Here is a 13,332-nt window from a genome sequence, read left to right on the forward strand (position 1 = left end):
ATGGAAATAAAGGCTTGAACGTATAGGCATAGTATGATAATTATTACAACATTATGAACCCTATGCATTTTCCATTCATGTGACTCTTCCAACTTCCACCATTGATAGGTTTCAGAAGACGGATCTTGTAGTGTCAACGAGAAACAAACTGGTCTTGCACGTCATACGGTGTGAAGTGCTTGCGGTCATTTATTAACTAGAAGGCAAGTAATTATTTTCCTTGGCGTTGGGATCGCCCATTCATGTAGTATACACATCGGATTCAGTGCTTAGTGCGTAACACAGTGTGGGTATGACTTATTACTGAGACTAAATCCTCTGCTGCTGTGGAATATTCTTTTGCTATATACCTGCTATCGGATAGGACGAGGAATAATTGTGTGACTTTTTTCTCCCCCTCCTTGAACCTGTATTGGTAAGTTTTGTATTTAAACGCACTATTTCACTAAGCAGACACTAGGTAAGTAACTATACGATTAATCTTAGACCAGATGATAAATACCCCGTTGTGGTGTAGTTGGATGGCGGTGTGTGGTATAGGCCAACGCCATGCACTCCCCCCATGACAGCCATGACGATAATGTAGGCTACCTATACTGAGATTCTAGACAATACGTTTCGGTGCTGGAAGTATCGCTTCCTTGTATACAATTTTACTTTCGTACAATTTTTACATAATATTATTATAGTGTTTATGGTAGTGGCCTATAATATGCAAAACCTTATGGTTATTATGGTGCTGTCGGATTTTAAACTGGCTGACAAGAAAACCAATATTGCTGGTATACTTCACATTATTATTTTTTTTAATACTATTCTCAAGTATCTCTATAAGGAGTTAAATATAGGAGCATTTTAGATTTTCTATAATGCTCTGTATGGACTTTAGAATTTCTACTGGAATGTATCAATATGGAGACTTTCACTTCTCTTTGCTGTATGTAGGCTCCTATACATCTTACTTGAACTAACATACTTTTAATTAGATATAAATTGTGTTTCTGCACATTTTTTGTTTCTCCATCTTGGTGTTTTAAAGTTGACCTAAATTCTCAGCTGTTGTCCCCATTTTTGTGTCTTTACAGACAGACATACAAAACCAATATGGACGCGGAGTACGGTGATGTGAGTGATTTTGAGTTTGTCGACAAAGAAATTCGCCACGGTGAGTCTTCAGGGTTTCATTATATGAAATACAAATCGACTTTCCATGTGTTTCTCATGACATATAATATATTATATAATCATATATACATATATATATATATATATATATATATAATTATTCTATTTGTTTATCCTATTTATCTGCTCATTTTATATTTATCTATATAGGCAGCGAATCGAGTGTTCGGCAAAGAAAAGATATTATGGATAGTCCTATAGAGCAAAATATGATTATCTTTTAAACTGGTCAATTTCATGATTAGAATCTATCAAACTCAGAAGAGTTTTTCCTATAAAGTATATCATTATTTTGTGAATAATTAAATGTTTATTTTAACCAACAGGTACCACCGGAATTCAGGATTTCTTTAATTTCAATCAAAAGTTTTAGGAGAACTAAACGAGATAGTTTGACCTGCGATAATTTTTTTTTCTCCCAAATATTACTGCTCTCAGTGGAGATAGTCCCTTTTTTTCAGCGTAATAGCATTCCCTAAGGACTGGTCCGTAACATGTGAATAAATTTGCCCACAACTCACAGGAAAATACCCACATCCGTTCCTCATAAAGGGCTAAACACACACACACACACACACACATTCACATTTGCTATATTGAAATTTGCTTTTTTGTCAAAAATTTGTAACTTCTACGCAATCCTTGTGATATGGTACATAATGGTAACAAGCTTTTAAATGTTGTTTATTGAATCATTTTTATCACCATGTATTGTAAAATACAAACAATGCTTTTGAATGTCACGCTTTTCGAATGCTATATACGCACAACCTGAACCTAATTTAGTGTATACCGAATGCTGAAAGAGAATACTGTGCATTTTGAGTATTCTTATTCGCAGATTCCATGGAAAATGTTATGTACGAATTATATATATACATATATGTGTATATGTATAGATAAATATTGTATAGTAATCAAAATAAGCAAGTTCTGCGTCGGTGTGTAATAAATATAAAATATTATATCAAGAGTAAAAACTTAGGAGTCAAATGAAAACATCGAAGGAGCCAAAATACTAGTATTGGACTGACGTCAGTCCAATATTTTGGCTCCTGCGGTACGTTTTTACTCTTGATATAGGATGATCTACTTGCATTATAGTATTTATACACACACACACACACACACACACACACACACATCGTTAATAACTATAGAAGAGAAAGTAATGATGAGTATCGTCCTACTCGTGACTGACGCACCTGTTTTCGCTGCTCTCGTCAGGTTTTGTGAGGAAGGTGTATGCAATCCTTACAGTACAGCTTGCCATCACAATTGGGATCATCGCTCTCTTCTTCTTTGTGTAAGTTCAATGACCGTTTCATTCCGGTTTATCTGACTGAGCAATATAATTATTGATACATTCTCCTTCTTTTTTGTTACGCGATCAGGGGAAATTGAAAATGTTAATGACATCATCGTTTTACATAACTTATAATTTCGATCCGATTTTAACCAAAAAAAAAAAAACAAAGAAACTTCGTGTTGTGCTTATGAATTATTATCTCTATAATTCTACTTTAGAATCAAGATATTTTTGGTCGAGTATTGACCTTCTAGACAGGTGCTCTGGAAGGCGTTATAATTTTCACCTTTTTGCCCCGTTTTAAACCCAGACAATAATGTTGACATGCACCAGAAGTGTCAACATTTACTACAGAGCCAGCGAATCTGAACATAATTGACAAAGAGATCATAACTAATTAACCAAGCCATGAAAGCAAAGATGAACTGAGATGATTATCATGCTTGAGTGATAACTTTATTATTTTAGGCTCCGTATTGTATGACAACGACAAATCGCAACGATGTATAATTCAGTATCGCCAAGTTCTCATGATCTTTCATCTTCGAAAATAATTTATCACTCGTGCCTTCATTTTGTATGGTATTAAATGAATTTAAACTGTTCGTTTCCTAATTACGTAAACAAAATTACTTGTCAGATCATGCAACAAGCATGTTTGTGTATGTGTAGGGGCCTATTTGTTTGTATGGGGAACGGAGTTCAGGTCATTCATCTGATTGATTACGCTATTAGTACTAAAAACACTAATCTACAGCTTCCCGTAGTTACGGCAGACTTCCTTTTTTTTTTCCAGTTGTTGATTTATGGGTCTTATTCAGTGTTTTCACTTGTTCATGATATTCTTCCTGTATAGACAAAATCGATATGTTCGTTTACGTTATCGAATGCACGTAAGCGACAGCTTTCAAAGGAGAATGTACTTCCGACAGATATTCCTACTCTGATATTAATGTTAAAACAAAACAATAAATTCCAACACGCCACAATACATCTTTCTATAGAAATGTGCATTGTGGCGTATCGGAATTTATTGCGCTTTTATTTCAGTAAAGATTACATGGTTCATGGTTCGATCGAAGCCCAGAACTGTACTAGTGATGTTCTTTATCCAAAAATACTCTATTTCCGAAGATAATACCTTCCAGGATGTTTAGTCGATGTCAGGTATAATGACAGGATCTTCAATAAAGTATGACCATGTATATAAACATAATTATGTGGCTTTGGAGAATGTGGTATGCCGATGACAATAGTGTCAAGCACGAAACAATGGAAGGATTTTAAACAGAAGTGACATCACATTTTACGTGACCACGATGACCTGTGATCAGAGAAGCCCACTGAACGCAGTGATAAAAGATTTGTAAATAACCGCCTTCTTATTATGTTTATTTAGTTTTGCTAAGACTTTTAATGCTATATCGCTTGTGTTTCGGCATTCGAAGATTATAATTTTTTGAATGTAGTTATTGTCTGTTGCTACCAAGTTTACTTGTTTGAATAAGCATGACTTAATTTTTTTTTTTTGGGGGGGGGTCACATTAAAAAAGGTATTGCCTTTTCAAACGATATTTAAACATTCTAAGGCAACAAACTTCTATAATTATTTCAATTATTGTTTTCTCTTATATCACCCCGTCCTGTTTGAATGTTCGCACTAACAACTGAAAATATCGAATCAAATAACACACACTACACACATTATGTATAAAAACATACATGCATACATACATGATATTGAATAAAGAGAATTGTGTTTTCTTTTTCTTTTATCTTTCAAGAGATACGCGTATCTAGAAATTAGCTAAACTGTCCATTGTAGATTCTCAGTTGACCCTCTCAGTTTACCATCTAGAGGTATGGTCCCTACTACGATATTTCAAATTTTGTTTTATTTTGCATTACCGTCCTGTTATGGTCGAAAGGATAGGACGTGCACTAACAACAGTTTACTGAGAATATCGAATCAAATAGCACATACACACACATACATACATACATACATACATACACACACATAATTATAAATGTAAGAGATTAGTTTTTATCTATTCATTTATTTATTTATTTATTTATTTATTTATCTATTTTGTCTTTGAAGAGATGCGGATATCTGGAAAAGATATCTAAGTTGTTCATTGTTAATTCTCTTTTATCAATCTGAGAAAGTGACGTTGAGAAATGTGAAGGCTATCAATCTGATCAGATTTTGTTTTCTCCATTCATTCTAAATGCCTTTATCTTTGAATTTCCAGAGAAGACATTAAGTCTTATGTTCAATACAACACGTGGGTGTTCTGGACCGCATTGTAAGTATACACGATCCCTATACATAATCTTGCTATGATGGTATCATTGCATGTATACGAACCATTAATCTTGAGGTGCAGTGCTATTATACTGCATATTTTAGCTGACTGAATCAAATTCAGTCAACTAAAATTGGAGAAATTTCATTAGAATCAGATATTAAGATATCAGAGATTTATGGAATTTGAAGTTTCACCCCCCCCCCCCCCCGAAACTGAGATGTTAGTCACAGGCACAATCATGGTTTATGCAAATTGCAGGAGATCATGGCATAATTATGTCAGGTCTCCCATTTATAGTACAATACAAGTCTTCACTGTACTTTAAAAAAAAAAAATATGAATTAAGAAAAAAAATCCGGTCCTTTCGTTCTCGTCAAAAAATAATTGTCATGTTATATGCATGTGAGTAATTCAGTGCTTAAAGTGACGGAGTAGTAGTAACTGTATGAACATTAGCAAAAAAAAAAGAAAAAAAGAAAAAAAAAGATAATAGTAATAATAATAATAATAATAATAATTAATAATAAATGAATAACTAAAATATAAGATGAAATGGAATTATTGTCAATGATATGCATTCTGACAAGGATAAAAGAAAATCGTGTTTTCTTCCTTTATCGAGGTTTTTTAATGAGTTGCTCATTTCAAAAGATTAGTGCTTTCATTTGTTTTTCTTAATGTCATTGTGCATGGCTTCTTTTGTTGTAGTGCTGTGAGTATCGTAGTGATAATAGCTCTAGGATGTGCGACGGAACTCAGACGCCGAGCCCCTCTCAACATCATATGTCTTCTGATATTCGTAAGTGGAAAACAATTTTTATTAATTTTATCTTAAAAGGGGAATTCCGAAACAAGTTGGTCTGAAAAGAAAATAAGTAACATTATGTATACACAACAGTGATGATTTGATCAAAATCACGCGCAAAAATGAGGGAAGTTATGAAAGTGTGAAATTTCGAAAATTAAAGTGCAAATTAGTTCTTGAACAGTTGATATTGAATGTGCAAATGAGTAAGCTGATGATCGCAAGGTCATCAAAACTCTAATTTGCCTACTATAAAACTAAAACATTATTCCATTCCTGTCTGAATAACTTTAAAAATTATAATCGGTCAGGTGCATTAGAATTTGAGACTGAACGTAATTGCGTTTACACAAAAAATAAAAAAGCAACAAAATCAAACAACACAAAACAAAAAACTTCGAAATTTCAAGATTTTCGTACAAACTATTATGTGGGCAATGACAGTATCATCAATTTGCTCATTTGCATATCAACAATGACTGTTCAAAAACTGCTTTGTGAAATTAGGTAAATTGCGCAATTTTATTTTCATCAGATTTTCATCAAATGTTAAGTGTGTGTTTGTAATTTGTGCTTTCTCATCAAGATAACTTTTAAGAGGCCGAAAATCCTCTTTAATCTATTCTTAACAGTTTCACATTTTATCCTCATCACTTTAACTGTATGATATCAATTTGAACATTTTATTGTGCTCTTCTATTCTATTCTTCACTTGGTATTGACGCATTGTAGTCATTGATCGCGATGTGTTTCTATAGTTCATTGAAAAACCATTTTCTTTGACAGAACATAATTTGTTTATATATTATGCATCTATTTCTGTGCACACAGAGACACACATTCACACACAAGTATAAAAAAAAAATGTTATAACAAGCGCCTTTACAGGGTTGGACTTAATCGTTCTGTGATGTTTACATTCCCAACTTTCCTATCTTGTTCATACTTTGTACGATCTAATCGGATAGTGCACACGCTATTATATGGAAGTCAAATCTATCTGAAGAAATATGCCTTTAGCAACATTATAGGATCATCGATGTATACGTTCAAATTATCTAAACAAGATAAAGATAGAGACAAAAAAAAGGCAAAATTGACCTGAACGTTGTGTGAACAACTTGTACGCAGACACTCGCTGAGGGCGTGCTCCTTGGAGTCACCTGTACATTCTACGACGGAGATGAAGTTATCCTGGCAGTCGGCATGTGTGGTGTGAGTTTCGACTTTTGGTTTTCATCATTACAAATGAAATATCACATAAAAACGCACCAAATCTCCTTTTTTAAGAGTTCAACGTGTTACCTCTTAGCTTTTCAAGTAAACACGCAGCTATCTTTGAGCTTTAAGGACGTTTCCATGAAAGTGGAATATGATAAGATACTCAGTACAAAGGTTAAAGGACAATCAAAAATCGATGTAGGGCAATTTGTCAATCAGTTGCAATTACAAGCATGTTTTCTCCCCCTCTGCAGACAATAAAACATCTTTAGCTTACTAGGCTACAGGAATAATGACGGATAGATGGTTAGCTAACCGCTGTACGAGTGCTGTTCGTTATTCCGAAGGTTCGCTATTCCGAAGGGTCGTTATTCCGAAGGGTCGTTAATCCGAAACACACAAATTCCCTATACATAGAGGTTTGTTAATCCGAAAATGAAAAAGGGTTCGTTAATTCGAACATTTGTGGCGTTATTCCGAAGGTTCGTCATTCCGAAGATTCGTTAATTCGAAAGTGAAATTCGGAACAACGAATCTTCGGAATAACGAGTCTTCGGACCAAAGAACCTTCGGAATAACGAACCTTCGGAATAACGAGCTGTAACCAGCTGTACAGGCGGTGGGGATGGGGTGAAGAGAGGGGACTAAGGGAGAGAACAGAGGTTATAGTTAAAAGAGTGACAAAGCTATTTGAGCACTCGATTGTTGCAGGCACAATTTTACATTGGTAAATCAAAGGGATGGTTGCACCTGGTCCCAATCCAAGCTAAAATAAAAGACTGAGACACCGTCACTTGGGCTCTCAATTCCTATAGTTCACTTCGTTGGGGTAGAATGAGTAGGCAACTGGTGTACTTAATGAGGAAAAGGAAAATCAACCACAGCAAAAATAACGATTGTCGTAATGATTATAAATAGGCCTATTTCTTTATACATTATGACACTGATGAATGATGATCATGGGATCCTTGTTTCTTCTTCACAACAGATCATCACGCTGGGTTTGACGATTTTCGCGTTCCAGACGAAGGTAAGAATAGGGCATGGAGTCATATCTTTATCCAGCTACCTTTTCCCGCATATCAATTTCATTTAGCAACGAAAACAATTCCCTTTTGATAGCATAAATGAAAAAGAAAATGCATCATAAAAATGCTAATCAAATTAATGACAAATGGTCCTTTAGGCACGATGTAGATTCATCATCTCTCTGTATGTATGTAAATATATATCATATATAATCATAATGTATATGTAATATTTATACATAAAAAGTATATATTCAACCTTTGACAAATTGATGTCTTCTTTCCATCACCTTGCTAACTAACTTGAAATTCTGCTCATGGCGCAAGTCTAGAATTGTATTACACATTTACAATATCTATAGATGGCTTTTCACACAGTTATGGTAGTTTACAAAGTTTTGGCATCCCTAGTAAGGATGCTAGGCTCATTTTGGGCATCGCGGAATCTCGAACAGAGATGGCTCGGACTTCAAAAAGGCGTCTCATGCAATGAAAACGAAACTACATTCCGAACATATTCATGACGTCAAGTTAAAATCAATCCACTATTGTCATTATTCTATTTCCATAAAAAAGACTGAAACAAAAAGGAACCATGCATCAAACAAATTATCGTTTTACCACTTCATAAGAAATATAATGTGAGGACCATAAAGTAAAAGTTATATGCATGGGTGAACCTTGTCAGAACCATGGATTTGAAATAGCATGGATCTTGAACATGATGATCTTGCGTATGTTGTTTGTTTTTTTTTAAACTATTGTTAAGGCAATAATTTGCTAACTTGAGGAAGACAGAGAATGGTACATTGGAAAATGCATTACTTCCTTGATGATGTGTATAAATCTATAAGTTAAAACTTAAAGATGAGTTCAAAGAGATGATCAAAGCCACGCAAGTAGAACGATATTTTTTTTTTTTAAATTCAAATTGAATGAAAAAAAAACCCAGAGAATTGGGGAGTCTTTAATTCTAACCTGTCCTTTCGAAACCTTTTACACAGGTCACAAATTATACGATTTAGAATAAGCGACGATGCCGTGACCTAGGGAGTCTCCTTTGTACTGTTTTATACATAAAGCTATTGAATTGTTCTTTTTGCCAATAATTCAGCAACAATAATTGTAACTCTCTTCAATGATCAAAGTCATCATCGCTAGATTGTTGCAACTCTTATTCGATGTGAAGGATGCAGTTCATTTTCTTAAACTCATGCTAGTTATAGCTAGACCCCTTTGAAAACCAGCCTTTGACTGACGAGAGTGTTCCACCCCAAAAGTGGAAAATAAAAATGGAATTGAATTGAAATTTAGTGAAAATTTGGGTGTAAGAAAAAAAAGTTGAGTTGTACGAGCTTACTCATTATGACATCATCACCTCTTCACAACATTTCACCTCTACACGTTTCACGGGTGACTGAGACCGTTATCACAGTTCAGGGATCATATTTCAATATGTAAGACTCTTGTCTAATTTTACTGAAACTTTCACAACTCCACTTGTTTCATTTTGATCTCCTTATCAGAGGATTACTTTAACAAGGAATGCGTTTTCAGTTTATACCTCCTAAGATTCATTATTCGTTGTGCTTGATATAAATGTAATATTCACCGTCTCGTTTTTTTCTATTTTTTTATTTTTAATTCTAAAGGTAAGTTAGTTTCCTCGAAAGTAGAGAATAAACTGACCGTATCGGATGTAAACAATTTGAAATTTGATTAGAATCGTGTCTTTTTTTTTCTTAGAAAATGATTCCACCCACCATTCATGACTTATAATTGTCCTTTAAAACCCCTGTTGTGTTTATTTATCTATTCATTTGTTTGTTTTTGTTTGTTTATCTTCTCACTTACAGATCGATTTTACCATGATGAGCGGCCTGCTGTGTGCGCTGGGTCTGAGCCTTCTTACTTTTGGGCTCTTTGCCATCATTTTCCGAAGCGAAGTAAGCGAATCATTCTAAGTCTCAGTTATTATCTGAAAAGAAATACCACTTATTCGATATCCTTTCGCCAATTTCACTCCTTTGTAGCTGTGAGCTCGCTTTTGGTTTCAATTTCTCTTTAATATGGACTTTTGATCTTTTTCGTCTCGGTAGACGTGTGAAAATATTATAAATATTGCGATGAGTATACCCGAGGCCTTGTGTCCTTTGTATGTGTGTTTGTGTGTGTGCGCGCGTGTGTGTTCAGGGGCAGATACGTAAAGGGGGGGGGAGGGGGGGGGGGGGGGTGGTGCAAAGCAGTTTCTGGTGTATTCTGGGTTTCATCAGCTGACAAGCAAAAAATCAAAACGCATAACAAAACAAAACAAAACGCGGTAGGGATTTTTTTATACGTTTCATGCATACTTTTATTCAATAAAAATCAAAGGGGGCGCGCACCGTCCCCTACAATGTTTTCTTTTTATTTCTTTTATAAGAAAACACAAAACAAAATTAAGATTAAAGGAGGGGGGGGGGGGGCGCCCGGTGCGCCCCCTCCTGGATCCGCCACTGGTATTCGACTACGGAATGTTATAATAGCGAGCAATAGCGAAATGCGTTGAGTAATAAACATTTTCCTCTGCTTTTCACTTACAGGTGCTCTACACTTTTTACGCCGCCCTTGGAGCGTGTCTTTTCAGTTTGGTAAGACGAATCCTCCTGCCTTCTTCTCAAAGTAAAGATTCCTTGACTCCGAGGCTTTAAAATTTTGGGCTGTAATAGTTTGATGAATTTATTCATCGACTTGATTCTTGACCCGTCATCAATCCATTTATACAAATACAGGCAACTCACGCTCATGAAGAGTCTTATTGCAAAATGAGCTAAGCGCCATCTTTAAATATTTCAAAGTATAGTAAGTCCATCATCAGATAGAGCAAAATTAGACCTTTCCAGTGATACCTCAAAAATTTTGTGACATAACCAGGAGTATTCTAGAAGTTATGATTAAAAAAAATCCTGTATTTTCTTGTTATTTTCTTTGGGTTTTTTTTTTAGCAGCTTTAATCACAAATATCTCACCTTGACAAGCAAGGAGTTAGCTCGTTTTGCGACAAAACTCTTCATATAAAAATATCCTCGGAACCGGCAGTTCTCTTTCATTATATCGAAATTTCGTGATAACCGAAGGAAATTTTGCACCATAGATTTAATGATGATAATTTTAGGACCTTGACTTGTACTTCCCTGTGACGAAATTTCGTTATACCCGTGTTCGCTGTTACGGGAGCGCCTGTAACTACTGCATGAACTGTCGATTACTGCATGATAGGGTACCAGTTTTATGTACAAAGAATGTTTATAACCATGTATGCATTTGTATTCGCCACTCAGTTGATGGATTTATTCATTAATTCATTTACCTTTTTATTCGTAGTACATCGTGTTCGACACACAACTCTTGCTGGGCGGCCGTCACAAATACTCCGTCTCGCCGGAGGAGTACATCTTTGCCGCCCTGAATCTTTACATCGACATCGTCAACCTCTTCCTCTTCCTCCTCGCCCTCTTCGGCAAGAAATGAGTGAATTAATCCTCAATTGTGACGTCATAACAAGGACCGAGCGAGAGAGAGAGTTTCAGCCGCTGCTGTCTATTAAACGCGTCCAACATAACATAGAGGCGATTTTGTCATGTATGCATATTTAAGCTAGGATTCATTTCACATAGCATCGTTTCCAAGGTAACTGTTTGATTCTAATCTACATTAGATTCTCATCTGCATTGCACAAGGATTAAACTGTTTATTATCTGGTTCATTACATGCAGACATTATAATTATTAGAATTTGTAAGGGTGCAAAACGTTTGTGGTCATGTCTTAGGCAGCTGAATGTGCTTGGTAACATAAAATAACAATCCACTGTTAGAGAAATGCATTATTAGCTTTTTCACCACAATAAATATCTACCAACTATATTGACGCCACCATACAACAAAATGAAAAAAAAAAGTATTTTCACATAGTATACCTGCCCCCATACTTGAATATTCAATTTTTAAAAGAGCGCATACACAGGAAAGGTCTTACGGAGCTTGATAAGTTTTGAAATAAGAGCAGTAGTATAATACGAGAGGTATACAACCGGGTAGATTCAGTTAAACGTCCAAAAAGTGACAGGGTACTAGTACAACCTCAACCCATAAACCAAACCCATACACCAAAACAAAAGAAAAACACAAATGAAAACTTCATGTGTCGGGGCAATGATTAAACTTGAAAGAAACAACACAGAACCTTCTAAAAGTTTAATCAAAATTAAACTTTTCGGTTCTTTACATGCAGACATGTTTACATTCATTTTTTTCTATGAAAACATCCATTTGTATGTGTACATTGCCACGAATTTAGGGAAATAAAGAGGGAAATGCAAAATGCAAAATTGAACAATTCTTATTTCACAATGATGAAATATTTCAAGAAAGTAAGAAGGTGTCATATTTTGCAATGTACTGTATGTATGAAATACAATTGGTTTGTGTAAGTGTAAAGTAAAGTCATATATTATGTCATATATGTCATGTGTGTGAATCATATTATTAATATTGACGGAAATATCAATTAAATCTCATCTAGGCATCTTTTTTGTTTATTTTTTTTTTTTGCTTGCACTAATTTGTATAGTTAAAATCAAAATGTGCCTGATGAATAAAATCAAATGTGAGAGAGCAGGCTTCATTATGTGTGTTTGTATATTGTTATACTTACACTGTCTGGTGTTTACAAATGAACAAACAAACAAACAAGTACAAAATGGCCCCTTCTGCATTCAAACTTTTATTACATAAATTGTAAAGGAAGGAAATATAATGTTATATAGAAGAAATGATGGAGGGATAGATAGATGAATAGATGGAGAATAGATGGATAGATAGATCGATGGATAGATAGCTGTAGAGATGGATGGCTGGATAAATTAAGAACTAGATGGAAAGATAAAGAGGATGGGCAGCAAGAGAAAAACGCTAAGCAACAGTTCAGTTTATTATTTTGCCCTATTGATGGGATAAATTGCACTGTCAATCAGAAAGAAAAAATTTGGATGATTGTGTTCACACGTCTACTATAATGCAAGACTTTTCAGCACAAGTTTTAACAAGACTATTTCCTTCCAGTTGTACAGACAAAATCCTCAGTGAAACATGCTTTCATCATGCAAACAGCTGGACTTCATATTAAATGCATCTTTGTTGAAGGCTCTGCACTTATTTCAAATTTTCATCAATCTGCTTTAGAGTAATTCACACATGTGATGCAGAAGTGAATGTCTGTGTTATGTTTTTAAGTAGATTGTTGCGCTTGATGACATTACAACATATTAGCAGGGAAATAAATAATGATAAAAATTATAGAATGTATTACTAAATAGATTATGAATAAATAAATATACACAGGTGAACAAACAAATGAATGGATGAGTGAATACATTAATAAATGAATAAATGAATAAAAAAATAAAGAAACAAATGAGTACATATCTATC

The 13,332-nt window shown here is 34.7% G+C and overlaps 1 protein-coding gene across 1 annotated transcript; it reads left to right on the forward strand.

Moving 5' to 3' along the window:
* The first annotated feature begins 305 nt into the window (after positions 1-305).
* Positions 306-11,673, forward strand: LOC139736487 (protein lifeguard 3-like). The gene is made up of 10 exons (XM_071647238.1): positions 306-415; positions 1,086-1,165; positions 2,413-2,491; positions 4,753-4,806; positions 5,518-5,608; positions 6,746-6,829; positions 7,824-7,865; positions 9,720-9,809; positions 10,446-10,493; positions 11,227-11,673. Exons 2-10 carry the CDS (start codon positions 1,105-1,107, stop codon positions 11,371-11,373), a joined length of 696 nt encoding a protein of 231 aa, XP_071503339.1. The 5' UTR covers positions 306-415; positions 1,086-1,104; the 3' UTR covers positions 11,374-11,673.
* The last annotated feature ends 1,659 nt before the right edge of the window (positions 11,674-13,332 follow it).

Source organism: Diadema antillarum, unplaced genomic scaffold (assembly GCF_040938485.1).
Source record: "Diadema antillarum isolate AM-2024a unplaced genomic scaffold, OU_Dant_1.0 seq00000649_RagTag, whole genome shotgun sequence".
Classification (NCBI taxonomy): domain Eukaryota; kingdom Metazoa; phylum Echinodermata; class Echinoidea; order Diadematoida; family Diadematidae; genus Diadema; species Diadema antillarum.